Genomic DNA, 22,236 nt, shown 5'->3' with positions numbered 1-22,236 from the left:
TCAGTAAAAACCTGTTATCACAGCTCAAGGTAATTCTCTTCCTGTTTTCCTCTGGAGTATAATGGTGGGGGTTTGCAAAAGGAGAAAGACACAGAGAGAGAACCAAATCTAACAGAATAAAAGAAGATATATTAAAATGTGGAGAAAATGAGAAAGGAAAGCCAGAGTGAATGCTGTTGAATTTAATGGTGGACCTGCTATGGAAATAACACAGAGCACAGTGAGTGTGTTGTCCAAGCACTGTTCAAAGGAATACAGAGATACGTCTGAGCATCTTGCAGCAGGAACGTTCCTTTTTATCTGTTGGTCTCATGCAGGGATGTGTGTCAGACTTGAAAATAGTTCATTATAATTAAATTAATTTTAGCTTTTCAACTTTTCAAAAAAAAAAAAAAAGTCAGTGTCTGATTGCATAGCTTTTTGATTTGGTTTATGCATGTATATTGTCATTTCCCCGTGCCTAATTAGCCTATACTAGAAAATAATGATCAATAGATAAAAGCTGGAAATCACATTAGTTACCTTTACTTTATCATAATCTTCACATTTAAGTGAGAACGGGGTTAATTTCATTACTTTCACTGCTTTGATTTAAACAAATGTAATTTCTGCTATGCACATTCTAACAAAAAAAGGATCAAGTCTTATTAAATGTGTTTCTTTGTTTTTTTTTTATTAAATGTTTAATTAAATTGATAATTAAAGTTAATATTCTTCACATTGTGCAAACAGTCAAATATAAATGCCAGAGCTTGAGCATTTGCAATATTAATACCTCTTTAAATTACAACACAAGTATATAATTTTTTCAAAAGGCTCCTGCACAACAAGAATGACCTTGTTAATAGTTTTGCCAGCATATCATTTGCAGTTTTGCCATTTTATATTTTCATGGCTAATTCTGTGAGGAAAAATAAATGTCTGTACGTAAAGACGTAACCGTGTGTGTCGTGTAGCGCCGCCCTTCAGGCCGTGTTGCCCAACTGCAGCATCAGCAGAAGCGATGATGGAGAGCGGGTTCGTTTTATCCCCACACAAACCATATACTCACCCTTCTAACACCTCTCCAGCCCTTCTCATTTAAAGGTATGTGTTGTTAAAAACAAAAGAAGGCTGTTTCTATTTCTTTTTTTGCCATGTGGAAAAATAAACCGACTTTACACCTAAACAGGAGCAGCTAACGCTAGCCGCGCTAACCAGTTTATTGCCGCTTTCTCGCCTCTGTCCTTTATCTGCTGTGTTTGGAAGAAACCAAGACGATATTATTATGCCATATGATATAAGAGCTGTGTGTTTGGTTATTATAATGGTCTGTACACCGGTTGTCACGTTAATGTTTGTCTCTTGTTGTCATAGCTGCAGTGTTAGCATGTGAACAGATCACAGGATACAAATCAACAAGACTGCATTAAAAACGTAAATCTGAGGATTATAGCCACAAATCAAAGGATAAGAGCACGTAATTCACAGGATAAACCCGCGAAGTCACTGGTTTGAGGCTGATTGACTCCGCAACAATCAACCTGTTTTATGCTGTGTGTTTATTTTGGCTTATAATCATCTCTGCTTATTTTGCTCGGGTAACATCAACAAACAGGTACAAATACACAGATGCTCTGAGGTTATAAAACGTGGTTATTTTTATTTTATTTTTTTACCACGTGAGTATGGTTTAAAAAAAATAAAAAAAATTGTAACTTGGTAACTAATATCTATCTGGGTAAGTTACTTCCCTGGTTGATTAATTACAAGACACACACACACATATATATATATATATATATATATATATATATATATATATATACACATAAGCTCTGACAACATAGCCACGTGTTCTAGTCTACTAATAATACAATTATTTACCAGAAATATTATTTACCAGAATTTATTTAGGAGAAAAAATGTAAATGTGCAGTATTTCTGAAAAAAACAAAAAAAACTTTTTAAATAAAATAAATTAATTGGAGATGCTTTTGATTATTAAAATGTAATGGAACCATTAAAAAGGAATCCAGAGAATAATGGAAAACAGAATTTGGTAAAAGATAAAGCTGTAAAAAAAAGTTAATTTAATTTAACCATTAAAACAGAGTATAGAAAAAAACTGAATTTGGAAATAAATAAGGATTAGAAAAAGGCTAATCCTTGTTTAATATTGACCAAGCACCATTTCATTCAAATGTCCACTTAATCTTTCATATTTGGCCATTTCTTTAACAACATAGCCACGTGTTCTAGTCTACTAATAATACAATTATTTACCAGAAATATTATTTACCAGAATTTATTTAGGAGAAAAAATGTAAATGTGCAGTATTTCTGAAAAAAACAAAAAAAAACTTTTTAAATAAAATAAATTAATTGGAGATGCTTTTGATTATTAAAATGTAATGGAACCATTAAAAAGGAATCCAGAAAATAATGGAAAACAGAATTTGGTAAAAGATAAAGCTGTAAAAAAAAGTTAATTTAATTTAACCATTAAAACGGAGTATAGAAAAAAAACTGAATTTGGAAATAAATAAGGATTAGAAAAAGGCTAATCCTTGTTTAATATTGACCAAGCACCATTTCATTCAAATGTCCACTTAATCTTTCATATTTGGCCATTTCTTTACGACAGAAATTCTACAGCCACTGTAATTAAATGAGTATGTGGACATCAAAACGTGTAAACTCAGAGTGAGGGTTTGAGCTTTTATTTTGAAACCGCGATGTATTCTCTTGTGTTTGCTAGATTTATAAATTATTTACCTTACAAATCTGATGAAATGGCGCATGTTGCGTTCCCAGATGAACGTTATAATAAACCCAAACTCACAGCAGGAACTACTGTGAACGGAGCCGCTGTGGGACGCACGTACTTAACCCACACGCATGTAAATAATTAAAGCACATATACTGTATTAGAACGGCATCATATAATTATTTAATTAAATCGTAGCGTTTGTGAATTCACAATTATGCTTAATTATGATTTTTAAATGGGTTTAATATATCATGCAGCCTTGGAAAACAAACTAATAATGTGTTTTATACATTCTCGTCTGTGAAATGCGCCACTTCCGGTATTTTGCTGGTTAGTCGACGTGAGCGAAATGAAGTCGAGAAGTTTTAAATATCGAATAGTCGAATAAAATCGACAAATCGTGACAGCCCTACTTCCATTAGCATTTTAATTTAATTCAGTTTTAATTGATTAATTACATGAAATACTGATTAATTGAATTATTTGCATATATGCATATTTGCTAAATAAAAACTCCCAAATGAAGATAATATTATAGAAAATATTTTTTACATTATTTTATAATTATTATTTTTTTCATTATTCTAGTCATTAAATGTTAAAGACATGCAATACACTGCTACTCCATCTATGCTCTATGAGATATTAGTGTAAATTGTAATATTGTTTGTGTTTGTGTGTTCCAGTGAATCACTGTCAGCGGGGCATGCGTGTGTGTTCCAGAACAGCTGGGAGGAGATGACCGAGTCTGTCCCTCCCGTGCTGCGTTCATCATCATGGGGCCTGATGTGCCCTTGCTCAACGATTACAAGCAGGAGTTCTTCTGGAAGCGTTTCCCGCAGACTGTCTTGGGGGGACCGAGGCTAAAACTCGGCTACTGCGCCCCACCGTATGTCTATGTGCACCAGCTGGTGTTATTTCTGACACCATGGCTGTTGGGAGGCATCGGGACCCTCCTGTACCAGCTGAGGGTGCTGGATGAAAATTATTATTTTTTTCATTATTCTAGTCATTAAATGTTAAAGACATGCAATACACCGCTACTCCATCTATGCTCTATGAGATATTAGTGTAAATTGTAATATTGTTTGTGTTTGTGTGTTCCAGTGAATCACTGTCAGCGGGGCATGCGTGTGTGTTCCAGAACAGCTGGGAGGAGATGACCGAGTCTGTCCCTCCTGTGCTGCGTTCATCATCATGGGGCCTGATGTGCCCTTGCTCAACGATTACAAGCAGGAGTTCTTCTGGAAGCGTTTCCCGCAGACTGTCTTGGGGGGACCGAGGCTAAAACTCGGCTACTGCGCCCCACCGTATGTCTATGTGCACCAGCTGGTGTTATTTCTGACACCATGGCTGTTGGGAGGCATCGGGACCCTCCTGTACCAGCTGAGGGTGCTGGATGAAGCCTTTGCAGGTGTTGTTTCCAGTGTGCTCATGCTGAGTGTTGGTGCCACCCTTCAGGGACTGGCACGGTGTATGGCACACAGGACCGGAGTGGTACAAAGGCTGCCTGCTGCCAATAACATTCTTGCAGATGAGGAGGAGGTGGAGTTTACTCACTGTGTGGCTCCTGAGACGGTACATTTTGTGGTGCCTGGGAAGAAGTTTATGGGTAATGTAGTTTTTCACACTTTTCTTGCTGGAGCACTATGTGGGTTGTCCACATGGTACCTGCTGCCAGACAGACTGAGCGGCCTGTATGGGCACACGGGTGCAGGACTGGGAGCTGTCGTGCCTTTGTTTGCCCTGAGCTGGGTGACTGTCTGTATTGGGGAGTATTCGCTCATCGTCAACACGGCTACAGAAACAGCCACATTTCAGCCGCAGGACACATACGAGATCACGCCGCTCACCAGACTGCTCTACATACTCGCCTTCATTACCGTGGACCTGGCTCTAAGGTACAAATCCCACAATTCACCACTACTCCTTGACAGCATATAGGTCAATGACAAAGAAGTCTGTCCATGATAAAGAAAGGGAAACAACCTTTTGAAAAAAACTATTTTAAAACACGTCTTAGAAATGTATTCTTTGTATTCATGTTGTGTTTTTGTTTTTTTTTGTTTTGTTTTTTTGGAGGCAATCTGTTCACAATTTTCAAGATAAAGTTACATTTAATAACATTTAAAAATAGCAGCTGTTGTAAATAGGGTTGCAAAGGGGCGGAACATTTTCAGTAAATTTGCGGAAACTTTCCAAGGGGGCTTCGTCTGGGGAATTTTGGAAATATTCCAAGCTTGAAACTTACCAGGAATTTATGGGAATTAATTGGAAATTTGGGGAAATTTATAAAACTATTATATAGAAACATAAATATAAACATTTTGTTTGATCATAGGATCTAATACAATACTATCTAAATCTAATACTAATACAAATTTAAAAAATGACATTTTTGGGGGGGAATCTGATGCTTTTTTCAGGATTTATTGATGAATGAAAACTAGGGCTGCACGATTAATCGCATGCCATTATCATGCGCATCTCGTCAGTAAAGCCGGTTCTGTGATTGATAGTAAATCTCCATCACGTGCTTTCAGATGGTGCGGCATTTAATACACCGAGTGAATGATAGTGTATATCAAACCTGTATTTTCCAGAGAAATTATTTCCCAAACTACATAAGACTTTTTTTTTTTTCAAGATTTGTTCTTTTTATAAGGTTTTCCATTTCATGACGATCTTTATGCCTCTCAGGAAATATTAAAATCAATATTTATTCTGAAATTCAAAACATGCTCAAAAATACTCAGACATAGAAGAGGTGTATTTAATTCATTGTATGTATGAATGATATTTTTATTGTTTCTTTGCGCAAATTAATAGATTTTTCAGACAAAAAAATTGAGCATCTTGTCATTGATTCATATGCTGAGTGTTATGAGCTTATACTTGAAACCTGGCATTGTGTACTGCAAATATGAATGGCTCTTAGAGAAATTGCTTGTCTTGTTCCTCAGTAAGTCGCTTTGGACAAAAGCATCTGCTAAATAAATGTAAATGCTGAGATTTAATTGAGTGTTTTCTTTGAGACTGTTGTTATATAACCTAATCTTATGAGGATTGTATGAGTATGAATGTCAAAAGTCATTGCTGAGCCTGACATATTATTCTCCTGGATCTCAGTCTCTCTCTCTCCTCTCAGGTTTTCAGGTTCTGGTGTGGTAGAATTGCAAGTAGCAGCTCAGGTGCTTCACGTATTGTTTGTGGTTCTGCCAGTGCTTTGGGCTCTGGGAATGCTCTCGCCGCTGGACGCTCTTTTGCTCTGGGCCATGGAACAGACCTTAGTGCACGGCCTGGGTGGGTCAGCCATGTCCACCAACATCAGGTGAGCAATAAATCTGATCTCATATAACCAGACTAACTAAGTTTGGTCTACATTGCAGTCCTTTCTGGTGAAGGCTTTCACGCTTTAATCAGACTTCTATTGTATAAAAGTCAAGTGTGCGATCCCTTTAACTATGATCTTCTGTTTTTCTTTTTTTCCAGGCTCTTGGTGATGCTTCTGTCATCTGTGTGTGTTGCCATCTGTACCTTCTTCATTCCCTCCTCATTGGGTGTGGTTCTGTTCACTGTTGCAATGGGTTACCTCCTCAGCCAGGACCTGACCCAGCTGCTGGTGCTGGTGAAGGGCACATCTCCTACCTTGGGTCTGGGCTGGTGGGGACTTCCTCTTTCCCTGATGTTCATTATAGGAGCTTTGACTGAGGCTGGACTCCTTCATAAGCTTTACTTCATCAACTCAAGGAATCTAACGTTGGGTGTGAATTCTATAGAGCACTGGGAGTCTTCTATTGTAGCCCCAAGCCCACAGGAGGTGGTCGGCTGGATCCTTATAGCTCTGTTTCTTCTCACTCGTCTGCTGAGAGAGCTCCAGGGGGCGTGTGTGCTGGGAGGTGCCATGCTCAACCCACTGTATCCCAAACGGGTCACGACTGCCCAGGCTTTCAGGCAGAAGACCCGAGGTCTGCGTGTCGCAGGGATCATCCGGAGGATCCTATTGAACCTCGGTGAGGAGATGCTTGCACTGTACCAACTAAAGAAACAATCCTTTGTCTTTCTGTATAGTCTGTTGCAGGGAGATGTTGACTTGGCATTGATAACACACATGGATGCATGATATATATCAATGCTACATTGGTTATTTGTTTGATTATCACAGTTTTTTAAATGTATCGCTACTTGTCAGTTTTGGGAATTTTACAATAAATATGTAATTGTGCATGCACCTAAAAATGTAAGTGTAATTTTTTATCATTTAACATTCACTGAAACTTCATCTTTAAAAAATGCTTTATAATAATTAAAAATTAAATATTAATAATTTAATACCACTGTTTATCAAGTCTCAAAATTAATAACATACTGTACATTGAAATGTTGTGCAAAATTTTGTAGAATTTCAAAGTTTTTATAGCTTTTTTTATTTTGACAAAGTATAGAATTCATATTATAAAAAATGAGTGTATAAAATTAGTATGTATATACATATATATTTAATTGGTTTATCAGTACTGATGAGAACTTTTAAATTGGTGCATCTCTGCCAGCGCATAATTCTGTTATGTGTGCATTTAATGTGAATTTTCGTATTTGACTTCACAGTGAGTCCGCTGGCGATGATTGCGTTTTTGTCTGTGGATGAATCTCTAGAGAAAGTGCACACGGCCTCTCTCGCCATTGGCTTCACACGGGCATTCAGGATGGTACGTAAGTTTATTGTTACACCTTCTTGAAGCAATATGGCCGTATAGACATGAACAGCACACTTTCACCAAAATACCCCCTTAATCTTTGGCCCCTGACTCTTTGGCCTTTGTTCGGCAGGTGTGGCAGAGCTCTGAGGCTGCTTTGCTGCAGATGGTGTTGGTGGTGATCATCAGACTTGCAGGGGGGCACAGAGTCGCACGCTGGAATGAGTTGGGCACTACAGTGCAGCTGATACTGGTGAGCCAAACCTAACTAAATGCATTTACTGTAATAAAATTGCAGGGATATTTGTATAATAACACTTTTCTTATCCATCCCCTTTTCTGGCAGGTCTCTCTATTTGTGAATCGTGTATCTCAGTTTGTATGTAAGCTGAGTTTTGCTCTTACGGTATTGATCACGTCCTGGACGGAGAGTAAACAGCGTCGTCAGTCGGCGGGAACTCTGCTAGCACTCAATGCTGCTCTATTCCCAGTTTTGCTAGGTGTTGTGGCTCTCTCTGCCCTTCTATCTGCCCCTCTCCTTCCTCTCTTCACACTACCGGTGTTCCTGGTGGGATTCCCCAGGCCGCTGCGCTCGTGGCCAGGCACCCCAGGCACTGCCTGCCCTTGCCCAGATTCTGTATATTACCAGCAGCTCTGCAAAAGACTTGCATCTGCTATCAGACCTGCATTTGCTAGTGGTGCATTTGGTGAGTGAGACCAACTGAGAAACATATTGCTGATCTGTAGCACAGTCTCAGCTCAGAATCATATTTTTGGAATGTTCCTCTAGCTCACACAGTAGAGCAAAGCGCTAACAATGCCAAAGTCATGGGTATTTTAAGTCACTTTGGATTAAAGGATGCATTAAATTGGCCCAAAGTGACAGTTTACATTACTCCCACCCAAAAAAAATTAAATGTTCTTTTGAATTTTCTATTCATCAGAGAATTCTAAAAAATGTCTGCTGATCTCTAGCACAGTCTCAGCTCAGAATCATATTTTTGGAATGTTCCTCTAGCTCACACAGTAGAGCAAAGCGCTAACAATGCCAAAGTCATGGGTATTTTAAGTCACTTTGGATTAAAGGATGCATTAAATTGGCCCAAAGTGACAGTTTACATTACTCCCACCCAAAAAAAATTTAATGTTCTTTTGAATTTTCTATTCATCAGAGAATTCTAAAAAATGTATCATGGTTTCCACAAAAACATTAAGCAGCACAACTGTTTTTAAGATTACTAATAATAAGAAATGTTATTTGTGCACCAAATCGGTATATAAGAATGATTTCTGAAGGATCATGTGACACTGAAGACTGGAGTAATGACTGCTGAAAATTCAGCTTTGCCATCACAAGAAAAATTAGCATTTTAAAGTATATTACAATGCAGAAATCAGCCATTTAAAGTCACAATATTTCACAATATTACTGAACATAGGAGACTTCTTACAAATAGATTAAAAAAACAATTTACCAACCCCAATCTTAAAGGGGTCATATGATGCGATTTCAAGTTTTCCTTTCTCTTTGGAGTGTTACAAGCTGATTGTGCATAGATAAGATCCCTGAAGTTGCAAATTCACAATATTTCACAATATTACTGAACATAGGAGACTTCTTACAAATAGATAAAAAAAACAATTTACCAACCCCAAACTTAAAGGGGTCATATGATGCGATTTCAAGTTTTCCTTTCTCTTTGGAGTGTTACAAGCTGATTGTGCATAGATAAGATCCCTGAAGTTGCAAAGACTAAAGTCTCAAAACCAAAGAGATATTCTTTATAAAAGTTAAGATGAGTCCTCCTCATCCTCTCACTTGAGGGGGCAAGACAGCTCCAGCCTCTCATCCTTTGCGGATTGGTCCGATGAGGATGATCTATTCGGTCCAGTCCCCATACGGCGGCCTATAAGAATGATGGTACGGACAGATGAAGGACAGACCGAGGTAGGGTTAGGAGTGTCTCTTCCAGGTTCTGTAGAGATCCACAGCCTGTACGAGAGCATGGCTCTGTCTTCTCTCCCCACCCTTAGACCTCTGGGTCTGGGTTTGGGGCTCGGCCTGCCCATTGTAGATAAAGGGAAAGATAACATCCCTTCACTTACTTCAACTACTGTCCTGAGAAACTCCCAGCCTCTCCACTTCACAAGCTCTCACTCAGAGCTCTTCTCTCTGCCTCCAGAATGGCGGACCGCCCAGTTGGCTTCCTCCAAACTCCAGGTTCTGCGACCCTGCTTCCCAGAGGCTTGGTTCTGCTTTTGTTTGTCCCAGCTGGTGCTGGAGAGTTTCGGGGAGGGAGACTTTGAGCAGGTGACACTGGGTTTGCAGGAGGACCATGCTCTGCGGGAGCTTTATACCCAGGTTGTGCTATCGTGTTGTGTGGCACTGGGGGCAGATGCTCAGGTGTTCAGCCCCAATCTGCTGTTCAGGCTGTACTGTGGGGACGGCCCCTGGACCGAGGGACTCGAGTGGCTCCGAGCCAATAAAGAGCTGCATCAGCTCACACTCAGGGCTTTCAGGTAACAGACAAGCAAGATTCAGCACACGTTTTCCTTCAAAAAATGGCCTAGATTTTCTCGTTTATTTAATATGTGACAGGTGTTGTATTATTCTGTGTGTGCAGGTACAGTGTAAAACTCTTGGTAGACCAGGCATCTCTTGGTCCGGTAGAGAGTCTGGATGAGCTCTACACAACTTTGCAGGATTACCATGAGAATTGGTTCATTGGCCTGGTAACAGACTGCAGTTGGCAAGACAGTGTTGCACAAGAGAAGCCCTTCCTATTCTCTCTCGGACACGATCTCACCATGGTAAACATTTACTGGAATGTAACCATTGCTACTGAACATTCTCGTATCTAGTTGTGAAACAATAAAAAGCATCTCTTCTGAGTATATATATATATATGAGTTTTTGCCATAACTAACCATGAATATAATGTTCATTGTACATTTTTATGCGCTATTTCTGCTAAATAGGCCCCGCCCACAATGATATCTCATTGGTCCAAAATCATGCTCCACATAAATTGGCTTGTGATTGTGTAATGTTGTGTTGGAATTCCAATTTTACTACATACAAATGACTGCATATGTTAGTACACTGTATTATTTTGAGACTATATATTTTTTTTTTATTGGTATCACTCGATATTGGATACTTAATTGTACATGCTTCTTTTCCCCCCATTTCATTCAGATTATTTTTGGCATAATCAAATGCTCAGTTATAATTGAAATTCTATTAATATGATTACAATTTAATAACACAGTTAAATGTCATTTTTAAGGAAATCTTAAAATGAATATCCATTTTTTGATGGCCTTTGTGGTTAAGATGCTTAAATTCACATTAAGCATTTGACAAATGATTTTATTTTTTTAAATTAATATAAAATGTATAGAATTTTAATATTGGCCATTACATTAATTATCAGCTTGTCTGTATTGACAAGAATTTAAATTGGTCTACCCCTACTCTTTTTCATGCATTCTTATGTCCCTTGAGTTTATTAATTTAATTTAACAAAAAAAGCTAAATGATCACTTACGGTTTCGTAATATTTTCTCTGTTTTCATAGGGGACATATACGAGCCGTGTGTTGTCCCTGCAGGAGAATCTAGTCCAGGTAGGAGTTTTGAATGAGGAGGGTGTGAGGGGCCAGTGGGCCAACCTGTCATGGGAGCTACTATATGCCACTAATGATGACGAGGAGCGCTACAGCATTCAGGCACATCCTGTGATGCTGAGGAACCTAACTGTTCAAGCAGCTGATCCACCTCTGGGATACCCCATCTATTCATCCCCACCCATCCATTTACACTGCTTATGATAATCACCTTCATTTGTTTACCCACACCGCTTCAGAGATCATGACACACAGGGATGCTACCAGCACATGAATTTCACAGTCAGAAGTTTCTGCATTTCATTTCTTCATTCAGAGTATGGTCAAATATTTTATTGAAAGTATGAAAATTGTTAGTTTTAGTGACATTTGACTTTTGAAAGAAATGCATGAATTTATGAATGTCAGCAGCTAGTAAATGTGCAAAATCCTCTCCAAACTCATTGAGACACAGAGCCCAGTTTAAATTTGTTCTCTAGAAAGTGTGCTCTATTTTCTCAACAATGAACCCTTGGGTGTCCTTGACTGAATCTCACCTCACATTGCTACCATTTCACATTTTTATTTTTTGTATTTTTTCACTTTCTTGTTAAGCATCCGTCAAGAGCCCTAAAAAGGAGAAACAGGAAAACCGTTGCTCTTTTAAAGAACCTGTTTGTCAGATCTCAAGGATGTGCCTTGGTTACTATATTCCGTGGTTATAATATTTTTTTTGTTCATGTGACCACCTGGCACCTATGGCTATGGCACCTTTGTTCATCCTATTTGAGCTCCGTCTTTATACGGTTGTGTAATTGTATGTATAGAAGTAATACAAATGTTTTGTATAAATACTTTACTGTCTTTTTTGTTCACACAAACTTAAAATGTTAGAATATTACATTCTATTTATAACTGATGTACAACATTTTAATACAGAAAACACAAAGAAAACAAATCATCTGCCCATGCATTTTTAAGAATGTACCATTTGTCTTCTTGCTATTGATACAGCAAGCAAAATATAAGGTGTTTTCATATTTATTTAATGACAGTGAAATGTCTGGGTGACTTTCCTGGGTCCTTCTGGTAAGGAATTCACAAATCAGTGTTTCCTGAAATTAGATTTTCAAGTTGTCTTGACCTTAGGCTTGCTGAAATATGCAGAGTCTGCATCCTAGAAAAGATGACGATTCAGAAAAGATATTACTGCTATTGTAGCATAAATAAACCAGTTCAGGGATCTGTTTACACCCACTACTCACCAGTCCAGCTTTGAAGTTCTGCACACGTTTTTTACCCAGAATGTTAGTCAAGTACCAGGCCAGAGTGGGACTGTACTGCCACAAATAGCAGAAGAGTAGAAAGGGCTGCTCGGCGATCCACATCTCTTTCACATGGTTGGCCAGACCTACCAGGGTGAGGTGAACGCAGCGCTCTGTGGACATCTTATGGGTCTGATCACCAGCTGTATCCACAGGCTAAAGAGAAAAAAAACCTTTTTATTTTAGCAAATGCAAAAGAATTTTGATTTAATGATCGTTTGTTTTGCTTTCTGAGTGCAGATAAGTATTATATTTACAGTATATACTGTTGTAGTTTTTATTAATATTTAAAATGAGCTTTTTTATTTAAATTGTAATTTTTTGTGCTTTTGTTTTATTTTGTATTTCTAAATTTACATGTTTTTCTTTGAGTTTTATTTCAGTTACTTTAGTACTTTTAAAGGGGAAGATTTTTTGTTGAAATACATTGTTTTTAGCCCAGTTTATTGTTAATTGACTATTGTTAAGTATGGCATTCATGGGTTTTTATCCCTCAATAGTGTAAACATTGAGCGTCCTAGGCACCATCGAAACATTATTAGAGTGTTCCACTAAGAGGTGCGTTTCCCAAAAGCATCATTAGCTAACTATGGTAGTTAGTTCCATTGAAATCTATTGGTAACGTACCATAGTTGCTTTTGGGAAACGCACCCCAAATCCATCAATCTCTTTCCTGCTTAACCAATAGCGAGTGTTTGGGGGCTTGGCTACTGTAGCAGGCTGAGCCAGAGGGTGTTAAGCTGACTTGTTACATGGAAAAAGAAATTCAGATTGTTACAGAAGTGCAAGCCAAAATTCGAAGACTTGCCAAAATATGCAGACAACGGGGTAAAACAACGGTAAACACTTGCGGTGCTTTTACACGTTTTGAATCGAGATGCCGAATTTGCAGAGTTTCTTCTCGCCAGGTAAGCTAAAATCTTTTTACAAGCTAAAAGTTTTTGCCACACATTTTAGCTTTTTACAGTCAATCCACAGATAAATAATCTTAAGAATAATCTTAAGGGCGTGTTAAAATAGTTCTGCAAAGGATTGTGTTTGAAAATATGCTTTATATTTGTAATTCCGCTAGGTGACACTAGTAGCGCAGAAACGGCAAACTTCACCTTTAAACATAATTCAGTAAAAATTTCCTTTAGTTTAAAGGGGTCATAGGATGGTACATGCACTTTTACAAGTTGTTTGAACTGAAATGTGTGTTGGCAGTGTGTGTACACAACCACCGGACAGATGAAGGACAGACCGAGGTAGGGTTAGGAGTGTCTCTTCCAGGTTCTGTAGAGATCCACAGCCTGTACGAGAGCATGGCTCTGTCTTCTCTCCCCACCCTTAGACCTCTGGGTCTGGGTTTGGGGCTCGGCCTGCCCATTGTAGATAAAGGGAAAGATAACATCCCTTCACTTACTTCAACTACTGTCCTGAGAAACTCCCAGCCTCTCCACTTCACAAGCTCTCACTCAGAGCTCTTCTCTCTGCCTCCAGAATGGCGGACCGCCCAGTTGGCTTCCTCCAAACTCCAGGTTCTGCGACCCTGCTTCCCAGAGGCTTGGTTCTGCTTTTGTTTGTCCCAGCTGGTGCTGGAGAGTTTCGGGGAGGGAGACTTTGAGCAGGTGACACTGGGTTTGCAGGAGGACCATGCTCTGCGGGAGCTTTATACCCAGGTTGTGCTATCGTGTTGTGTGGCACTGGGGGCAGATGCTCAGGTGTTCAGCCCCAATCTGCTGTTCAGGCTGTACTGTGGGGACGGCCCCTGGACCGAGGGACTCGAGTGGCTCCGAGCCAATAAAGAGCTGCATCAGCTCACACTCAGGGCTTTCAGGTAACAGACAAGCAAGATTCAGCACACGTTTTCCTTCAAAAAATGGCCTAGATTTTCTCGTTTATTTAATATGTGACAGGTGTTGTATTATTCTGTGTGTGCAGGTACAGTGTAAAACTCTTGGTAGACCAGGCATCTCTTGGTCCGGTAGAGAGTCTGGATGAGCTCTACACAACTTTGCAGGATTACCATGAGAATTGGTTCATTGGCCTGGTAACAGACTGCAGTTGGCAAGACAGTGTTGCACAAGAGAAGCCCTTCCTATTCTCTCTCGGACACGATCTCACCATGGTAAACATTTACTGGAATGTAACCATTGCTACTGAACATTCTCGTATCTAGTTGTGAAACAATAAAAAGCATCTCTTCTGAGTATATATATATATATATATATATATGAGTTTTTGCCATAACTAACCATGAATATAATGTTCATTGTACATTTTTATGCGCTATTTCTGCTAAATAGGCCCCGCCCACAATGATATCTCATTGGTCCAAAATCATGCTCCACATAAATTGGCTTGTGATTGTGTAATGTTGTGTTGGAATTCCAATTTTACTACATACAAATGACTGCATATGTTAGTACACTGTATTATTTTGAGACTATATATTTTTTTTTTATTGGTATCACTCGATATTGGATACTTAATTGTACATGCTTCTTTTCCCCCCATTTCATTCAGATTATTTTTGGCATAATCAAATGCTCAGTTATAATTGAAATTCTATTAATATGATTACAATTTAATAACACAGTTAAATGTAATTTTTAAGGAAATCTTAAAATGAATATCCATTTTTTTTATACCATACATTTGTGGTTAAGATGCTTAAATTCACATTAAGCATTTGACAAATGATTTTATTTTTTTTAATTAATATAAAATGTATAGAATTTTAATATTGGCCATTACATTAATTATCAGCTTGTCTGTATTGACAAGAATTTAAATTGGTCTACCCCTACTCTTTTTCATGCATTCTTATGTCCCTTGAGTTTATTAATTTAATTTAACAAAAAAAGCTAAATGATCACTTACGGTTTCGTAATATTTTCTCTGTTTTCATAGGGGACATATACGAGCCGTGTGTTGTCCCTGCAGGAGAATCTAGTCCAGGTAGGAGTTTTGAATGAGGAGGGTGTGAGGGGCCAGTGGGCCAACCTGTCATGGGAGCTACTATATGCCACTAATGATGACGAGGAGCGCTACAGCATTCAGGCACATCCTGTGATGCTGAGGAACCTAACTGTTCAAGCAGCTGATCCACCTCTGGGATACCCCATCTATTCATCCCCACCCATCCATTTACACTGCTTATGATAATCACCTTCATTTGTTTACCCACACCGCTTCAGAGATCATGACACACAGGGATGCTACCAGCACATGAATTTCACAGTCAGAAGTTTCTGCATTTCATTTCTTCATTCAGAGTATGGTCAAATATTTTATTGAAAGTATGAAAATTGTTAGTTTTAGTGACATTTGACTTTTGAAAGAAATGCATGAATTTATGAATGTCAGCAGCTAGTAAATGTGCAAAATCCTCTCCAAACTCATTGAGACACAGAGCCCAGTTTAAATTTGTTCTCTAGAAAGTGTGCTCTATTTTCTCAACAATGAACCCTTGGGTGTCCTTGACTGAATCTCACCTCACATTGCTACCATTTCACATTTTTATTTTTTGTATTTTTTCACTTTCTTGTTAAGCATCCGTCAAGAGCCCTAAAAAGGAGAAACAGGAAAACCGTTGCTCTTTTAAAGAACCTGTTTGTCAGATCTCAAGGATGTGCCTTGGTTACTATATTCCGTGGTTATAATATTTTTTTTGTTCATGTGACCACCTGGCACCTATGGCACCTTTGTTCATCCTATTTGAGCTCCGTCTTTATACGGTTGTGTAATTGTATGTATAGAAGTAATACAAATGTTTTGTATAAATACTTTACTGTCTTTTTTGTTCACACAAACTTAAAATGTTAGAATATTACATTCTATTTATAACTGATGTACAACATTTTAATACAGAAAACACAAAGAAAACAAATCATCTGCCCATGCATTTTTAAGAATGTACCATTTGTCTTCTTGCTATTGATACAGCAAGCAAAATATAAGGTGTTTTCATATTTATTTAATGACAGTGAAATGTCTGGGTGACTTTCCTGGGTCCTTCTGGTAAGGAATTCACAAATCAGTGTTTCCTGAAATTAGATTTTCAAGTTGTCTTGACCTTAGGCTTGCTGAAATATGCAGAGTCTGCATCCTAGAAAAGATGACGATTCAGAAAAGATATTACTGCTATTGTAGCATAGCATATCAGTTCAGGGATCTGTTTACACCCACTACTCACCAGTCCAGCTTTGAAGTTCTGCACACGTTTTTTACCCAGAATGTTAGTCAAGTACCAGGCCAGAGTGGGACTGTACTGCCACAAATAGCAGAAGAGTAGAAAGGGCTGCTCGGCGATCCACATCTCTTTCACATGGTTGGCCAGACCTACCAGGGTGAGTTGAACACAGCGCTCTGTAGACATCTTATGTGTCTGATCACCAGCTGTGGCCACAGGCTAAAGAGAGAGAGGGGAAAAAAAGTACTTTTTAGCTAAGCAAATGCAAAAGTATTTTGATATAATGATCACTGATCAATGAGCCTAAGTGCAGATAATTGTTATTTAAGTATTATATACTGTTATAGTTTTTATTCATATTTTGAATTAGCTATTAAATATATTGGTTTTAACCCCATTTGTTGTTCATTGGCTACTATGACATTCATGGGTTTATCTGTCAATCTAGTTCCCGCTCAACCAATAGCGAGTGTTTGGGGCGTGGCTACTCTAGCAGACTGAACTAGAGGGTGTTGAGTGTTGAGCTGACTTCTTGTTATATGGGCAAAGAAATTAAGTTTCGGTTATAGAAGTGCAAGCCAAAATTCGAAGACTTGCTAAAATATGCAGACAACGGGGTAAAACAAATAGGAAAACCGTTGCTCTTTTAAAGAACCTGTTTGTCAGATCTCAAGGATGTGCCTTGGTTACTATATTCCGTGGTTATAATATTTTTTTTGTTCATGTGACCACCTGGCACCTATGGCACCTTTGTTCATCCTATTTGAGCTCCGTCTTTATACGGTTGTGTAATTGTATGTATAGAAGTAATACAAATGTTTTGTATAAATACTTTACTGTCTTTTTTGTTCACACAAACTTAAAATGTTAGAATATTACATTCTATTTATAACTGATGTACAACATTTTAATACAGAAAACACAAAGAAAACAAATCATCTGCCCATGCATTTTTAAGAATGTACCATTTGTCTTCTTGCTATTGATACAGCAAGCAAAATATAAGGTGTTTTCATATTTATTTAATGACAGTGAAATGTCTGGGTGACTTTCCTGGGTCCTTCTGGTAAGGAATTCACAAATCAGTGTTTCCTGAAATTAGATTTTCAAGTTGTCTTGACCTTAGGCTTGCTGAAATATGCAGAGTCTGCATCCTAGAAAAGATGACGATTCAGAAAAGATATTACTGCTATTGTAGCATAGCATATAAGTTCAGGGATCTGTTTACACCCACTACTCACCAGTCCAGCTTTGAAGTTCTGCACACGTTTTTTACCCAGAATGTTAGTCAAGTACCAGGCCAGAGTGGGACTGTACTGCCACAAATAGCAGAAGAGTAGAAAGGGCTGCTCGGCGATCCACATCTCTTTCACACGGTTGGCCAGACCTACCAGGGTGAGTTGAACACAGCGCTCTGTAGACATCTTATGTGTCTGATCACCAGCTGTGGCCACAGGCTAAAGAGAGAGAGGGGAAAAAAAGTACTTTTTAGCTAAGCAAATGCAAAAGTATTTTGATATAATGATCACTGATCAATGAGCCTAAGTGCAGATAATTGTTATTTAAGTATTATATACTGTTATAGTTTTTATTCATATTTTGAATTAGCTATTAAATATATTGGTTTTAACCCCATTTGTTGTTCATTGGCTACTATGACATTCATGGGTTTATCTGTCAATCTAGTTCCCGCTCAACCAATAGCGAGTGTTTGGGGCGTGGCTACTCTAGCAGACTGAACTAGAGGGTGTTGAGTGTTGAGCTGACTTCTTGTTATATGGGCAAAGAAATTAAGTTTCGGTTATAGAAGTGCAAGCCAAAATTCGAAGACTTGCTAAAATATGCAGACAACGGGGTAAAACATAGGTAAACACTCGTGGTTGTTTTACACAATGGAAGAATTTGATGGAATGGCTGGATTTTAATCGAGACGCCAAACTTGCGGAGTTTCTTCTCAACACTGTTAAAGTCAAGTTTTTAGCTCTTTACTGTCAAGCCACAGATAAAGTAGTAAGATTTCGTAATGATGATAAGAATAATATTAAGGATGTTTTAAGGTGGTTCTGCAAAGGATTGCATTTGAAAATATGCTTTTTTGTAATTCCGCTAGGCGACACTAGTAGCGCAGAAATGGCCAACTTCACATTTAAACATAATTCAGTAAAAAATTGTTTAGTTTAAGTTTTTCATCTAATTTTTCTTTTAATTTACCCCAAAAAAACAAACAAACAAAAAAACAACTGGTGCAAATACTTTGCTGAGCTCCTCGGTGAACGCATTCTGAACGATGCTTGATATTACAGGTCCGGGACAAATGGTACTGATGGTGATGTTCGGATAATCAGTGAGTTCTGTCCTCAGAGAGTTAAAGAAACCCTGGAGAAACACAACAAACCAGGAGCTTTTTTATCTTTTTTGACTTTTTACCAGACAATGCTGCATACGTGTAGGCAGATTCTCAGGGAATTCTGTCAGTTTGCTCTCACCTGCACCGCATGCTTGCTCGCAGCATAGCCCGTTGCCAGGGGCACCCCTACAAAGCCTGAAACGCTGCTGATGGTGGCTATGATACCACTACCACGGCGGATCATGTGGGGCAGCACCTGCTTAGTGATGGATACGGTGCCAAGGTAGTTGAGCTCCATAAGTGCCTGGTACACATCAACATCAGCCTCTGTGCACAGCGAACGCTGCGTCCGGCCTCCGTTGTTTATCAACACATCTATCTGAAAATGCAGACACACAAAAATTAAGACATTTAGAGGGATTATTCCTACTTAATATCTCTGACCATTCTAATCATTCTAAATTGCTTGACACTCAGATGAAGTATAGTATAAAAAAACAAAATGGCATTGATAGTCTGTTGCAGCTGTTCCAATGTCAACAGAGAAATTCATGTAGAAATATTATGCTACGAAATGCTAGCTAGATGATTTCATTTTTCAGATGATTATTTACTGTTTTCTACACACTTGTCTCTGCAAATGTCTAAAGTTTGCATATTTTATTGTCATGTAATGAGATCCTGGGCTTACTGTTGCATTTTATGTTGAATAGTTCACCCAAAAATGAAAATTTGCTGAATATTTACCCATCCAAGATGTAGATGAGTTACAAACATACAGCTTTTCGCTTTACAAGACATTAATTGATACACTGGAGTTGTGTGGATTATTGTGATGTTTTTATCAGCTGTTTGGATGGAACGCATTCACTGCAGAGGATTCATTGGTGAGCAAGTGAAGCTAAATTTCTCCAAATCTGTTCTGATGAAGAAACAAACTCATCTATATCTTGGATGGCCTGAGGGTGAGTACATTTTCAGCTAATGTTCATTTTTGGGTGAACTTTTCCTTTAACCAGTGCATACTTTAATTCTTAGGTGTTAATACTAGGAAAATTCAATCAAAATCAGTATTCTGAAAATTACACTTTTTGGTGTCAGCAATGTTTCTGAAATAGAAGAAACAATCACAGAAACACTCTGAAGATTGGACATGAAATCCAGATGACATTTACATCACCAAAGTGCTTCAGAGCTGCAGCAGTTTTTTCTTGATGTGATCCACGGTCCAACAAATCAAGTGGAAGGACAAGAATATCCTCATCCTTTAGAGAGAAGCGCCCTAACAGAAGGAGAGGAAGAGTGTATTTTGTGTCAGTAGGTCATGGTGTGGATGCTTTTAGTACATAGCTGTCAAGTATTGACAGCAAAGATACTCGAGTATATACATTCAAGGTCATTCTGCAGCTCTGAGGGAGGAGACATGAATTACAGTGTACTTAATTGGGGTTTTATGTGTTTTACCTAAACATGTGCGCTTTACCCTCTCCAGCTCATTCTCCCTGCGGGCAGACAGCACAAGCCGAGCACCGAGGGCCGCGAGCTGATAGGACAACTCCTCCCCAATGCCACTCGAGGCTCCGGTAATCCACACCACTTTGCCTCTCAATTTTGACTCTATAAAATGAAAAATGAATGAATGAATTAATAAAATTCTACACATCACACTATATATTATTTAATTAATAATTATTTTTAAAAAATTGTATAAAGGTATAGTAATGGAAGTAATGCTCAACAGAGCACTATGAACTCCAGTATATGGGTCAGTCTAAGAAAAATTAAGTTTTACAGTATATGGTGTTTATATGTATAAGGTGAAGTGCATCTTTGTAAGAGTTTAAATATTATATCAGATAAAAATATGTTTAAGAAATAATACATTGTATTACGCAATCTCAAGCTAAATGAATACATTTTTAATATGCTGGGATATAATTGTGCCTTCTGAAATGGTTCATGGTAACAGTGTGCTGACAGTTCTACATTTAATTTGATATTAAAACCTGGCTTGTGTGCAACTACAGCTACAAGGTGCTTGTTATGGTGCGAGGTGTTTTTCAGGGGACATTTAGCAGCTTATTAATCATATTTTTTTTCTCTATATTTTTCTCTATGGAAAGTCCTCATAAAACATAAAAACCCAACATTTGTGTGTATATAAAGACGCTGATAATGGCATCAGCTGTAACCGGTATTCTATAGTCTTTGATTATAACCATGATTCATGCAGACTTTATACTTTACTTATATAAAAAACGTTATACTTTACTATACTGTACCTGTCGCATACTGCCATGGTGACCTCTACACTACACTGGGTTGTTAGAGCACTTAACAGTCATAGTTAACGACAGAGTGCAAATTCCATAACCTTGCAGGAATGTGTCACACTTTGTTGCATAAGAAGCCAGGTGTTGGTTGATTTTAGATTGCAAACATATTTCTGTGTATACATGTATATGTCTATAAGCGATTCTGATTCATATTACCTGGGCTGTTGCCGAACCTCGCCGCCCATAATAAAGTCAGATCAGCGTCTGCGAAGATGAAGCGTATAAACTGCGTTAGTAAATAAACTGCGCTCCCAACGAGAATCACACACAGCCAGCATATATCCAACATTTCTGTATAAACGCCGAGAAACTTCGCAAAAAGTAGCTATTTTACAGAGTAGTGGCTGAATGCGCTGGTAAATCTTGCGCAAGCTGCGCCTGACAGATCCGTCTGTGTTACAACATGCTGTAACTGCTGCCTCTGAACCAACCCTGCTCAGTTCAGCCAACGACCCGGCAGGACCTACAGCACGAGTCAAAGCCTTCCGGGTTAATCTTCTGTTTTAATGGAATACACTGCTTTACCTTTATTTTTAACCTATCTATCTATCAATCTATAGCCAATATCTGTCCACTCGAAGAGTACAAAGCTATAGGCTACAGCAGCCTTATATTATATGATTTAATATTTATATTCCATATTATTTATATTCCGCTGGTTTTGTATTCAGATGGAGTTGAATAGGCTACAACAGTAGACAGACAGATAGATAGATGGATGGATAGATAGATAGATAGATAGATAGATAGATAGATAGATAGATAGATAGATAGATAGATAGATAGATAGATAGATAGATAGACAGACAGACGATACAGACAGACAGACAGATAGATAGAGATAGGCAGACAGACAGATAGATAGATAGAGACAGACAGATAGATAGATAGATACAGACAGACAGACAGACAGATAGATAGATAGAGATAGACAGACAGACAGATAGATAGATAGAGACAGACAGACAGAGATAGATAGATAGATAGATAGATA

General features: G+C 38.3%; 4 protein-coding genes across 4 annotated transcripts; 2 read left to right on the top strand and 2 right to left on the bottom strand.

Annotated features, from left to right (window-relative positions):
• The first annotated feature begins 3,863 nt into the window (after positions 1-3,863).
• On the top strand, positions 3,864-12,229 carry pcnx4 (pecanex 4). Its single transcript, XM_016276901.1, has 10 exons — positions 3,864-4,653; positions 5,901-6,083; positions 6,245-6,765; positions 7,361-7,461; positions 7,583-7,702; positions 7,796-8,156; positions 8,240-8,281; positions 9,246-9,969; positions 10,074-10,260; positions 11,031-12,229. The coding sequence occupies exons 1-10, from the start codon at positions 3,950-3,952 to the stop codon at positions 11,280-11,282; spliced, it is 3,195 nt and encodes a 1,064-aa protein (XP_016132387.1). The 5' UTR covers positions 3,864-3,949; the 3' UTR covers positions 11,283-12,229.
• Positions 12,230-13,611: 1,382 nt separating this feature from the next.
• On the top strand, positions 13,612-16,094 carry LOC107588603 (pecanex-like protein 4). The gene is made up of 3 exons (XM_016276754.1): positions 13,612-14,201; positions 14,306-14,492; positions 15,278-16,094. The coding sequence occupies exons 1-3, from the start codon at positions 13,687-13,689 to the stop codon at positions 15,527-15,529; spliced, it is 954 nt and encodes a 317-aa protein (XP_016132240.1). The 5' UTR covers positions 13,612-13,686; the 3' UTR covers positions 15,530-16,094.
• Positions 16,095-16,171: 77 nt separating this feature from the next.
• Positions 16,172-16,838, bottom strand: LOC107588604 (dehydrogenase/reductase SDR family member 7-like). Its single transcript, XM_016276755.1, has 2 exons — positions 16,563-16,838; positions 16,172-16,475 (listed from the first exon to the last, which is right to left on the bottom strand). The coding sequence occupies exons 1-2, from the start codon at positions 16,743-16,745 to the stop codon at positions 16,428-16,430; spliced, it is 231 nt and encodes a 76-aa protein (XP_016132241.1). The 5' UTR covers positions 16,746-16,838; the 3' UTR covers positions 16,172-16,427.
• A 571-nt stretch (positions 16,839-17,409) lies between these two features.
• On the bottom strand, positions 17,410-21,708 carry LOC107588602 (dehydrogenase/reductase SDR family member 7-like). Its single transcript, XM_016276753.1, has 7 exons — positions 21,399-21,708; positions 20,371-20,523; positions 20,082-20,188; positions 19,046-19,285; positions 18,813-18,935; positions 17,801-18,016; positions 17,410-17,713 (listed from the first exon to the last, which is right to left on the bottom strand). The coding sequence occupies exons 1-7, from the start codon at positions 21,529-21,531 to the stop codon at positions 17,666-17,668; spliced, it is 1,020 nt and encodes a 339-aa protein (XP_016132239.1). The 5' UTR covers positions 21,532-21,708; the 3' UTR covers positions 17,410-17,665.
• Between the last annotated feature and the right edge of the window lie 528 nt (positions 21,709-22,236).

Source organism: Sinocyclocheilus grahami, unplaced genomic scaffold (assembly GCF_001515645.1).
Source record: "Sinocyclocheilus grahami isolate Dianchi unplaced genomic scaffold, SAMN03320097.WGS_v1.1 scaffold106.1, whole genome shotgun sequence".
NCBI lineage: Eukaryota > Metazoa > Chordata > Actinopteri > Cypriniformes > Cyprinidae > Sinocyclocheilus > Sinocyclocheilus grahami.
The sequence above is the reverse complement of the archived record's forward strand: the minus strand, read 5'-3'. Positions and strand labels throughout refer to the sequence as shown.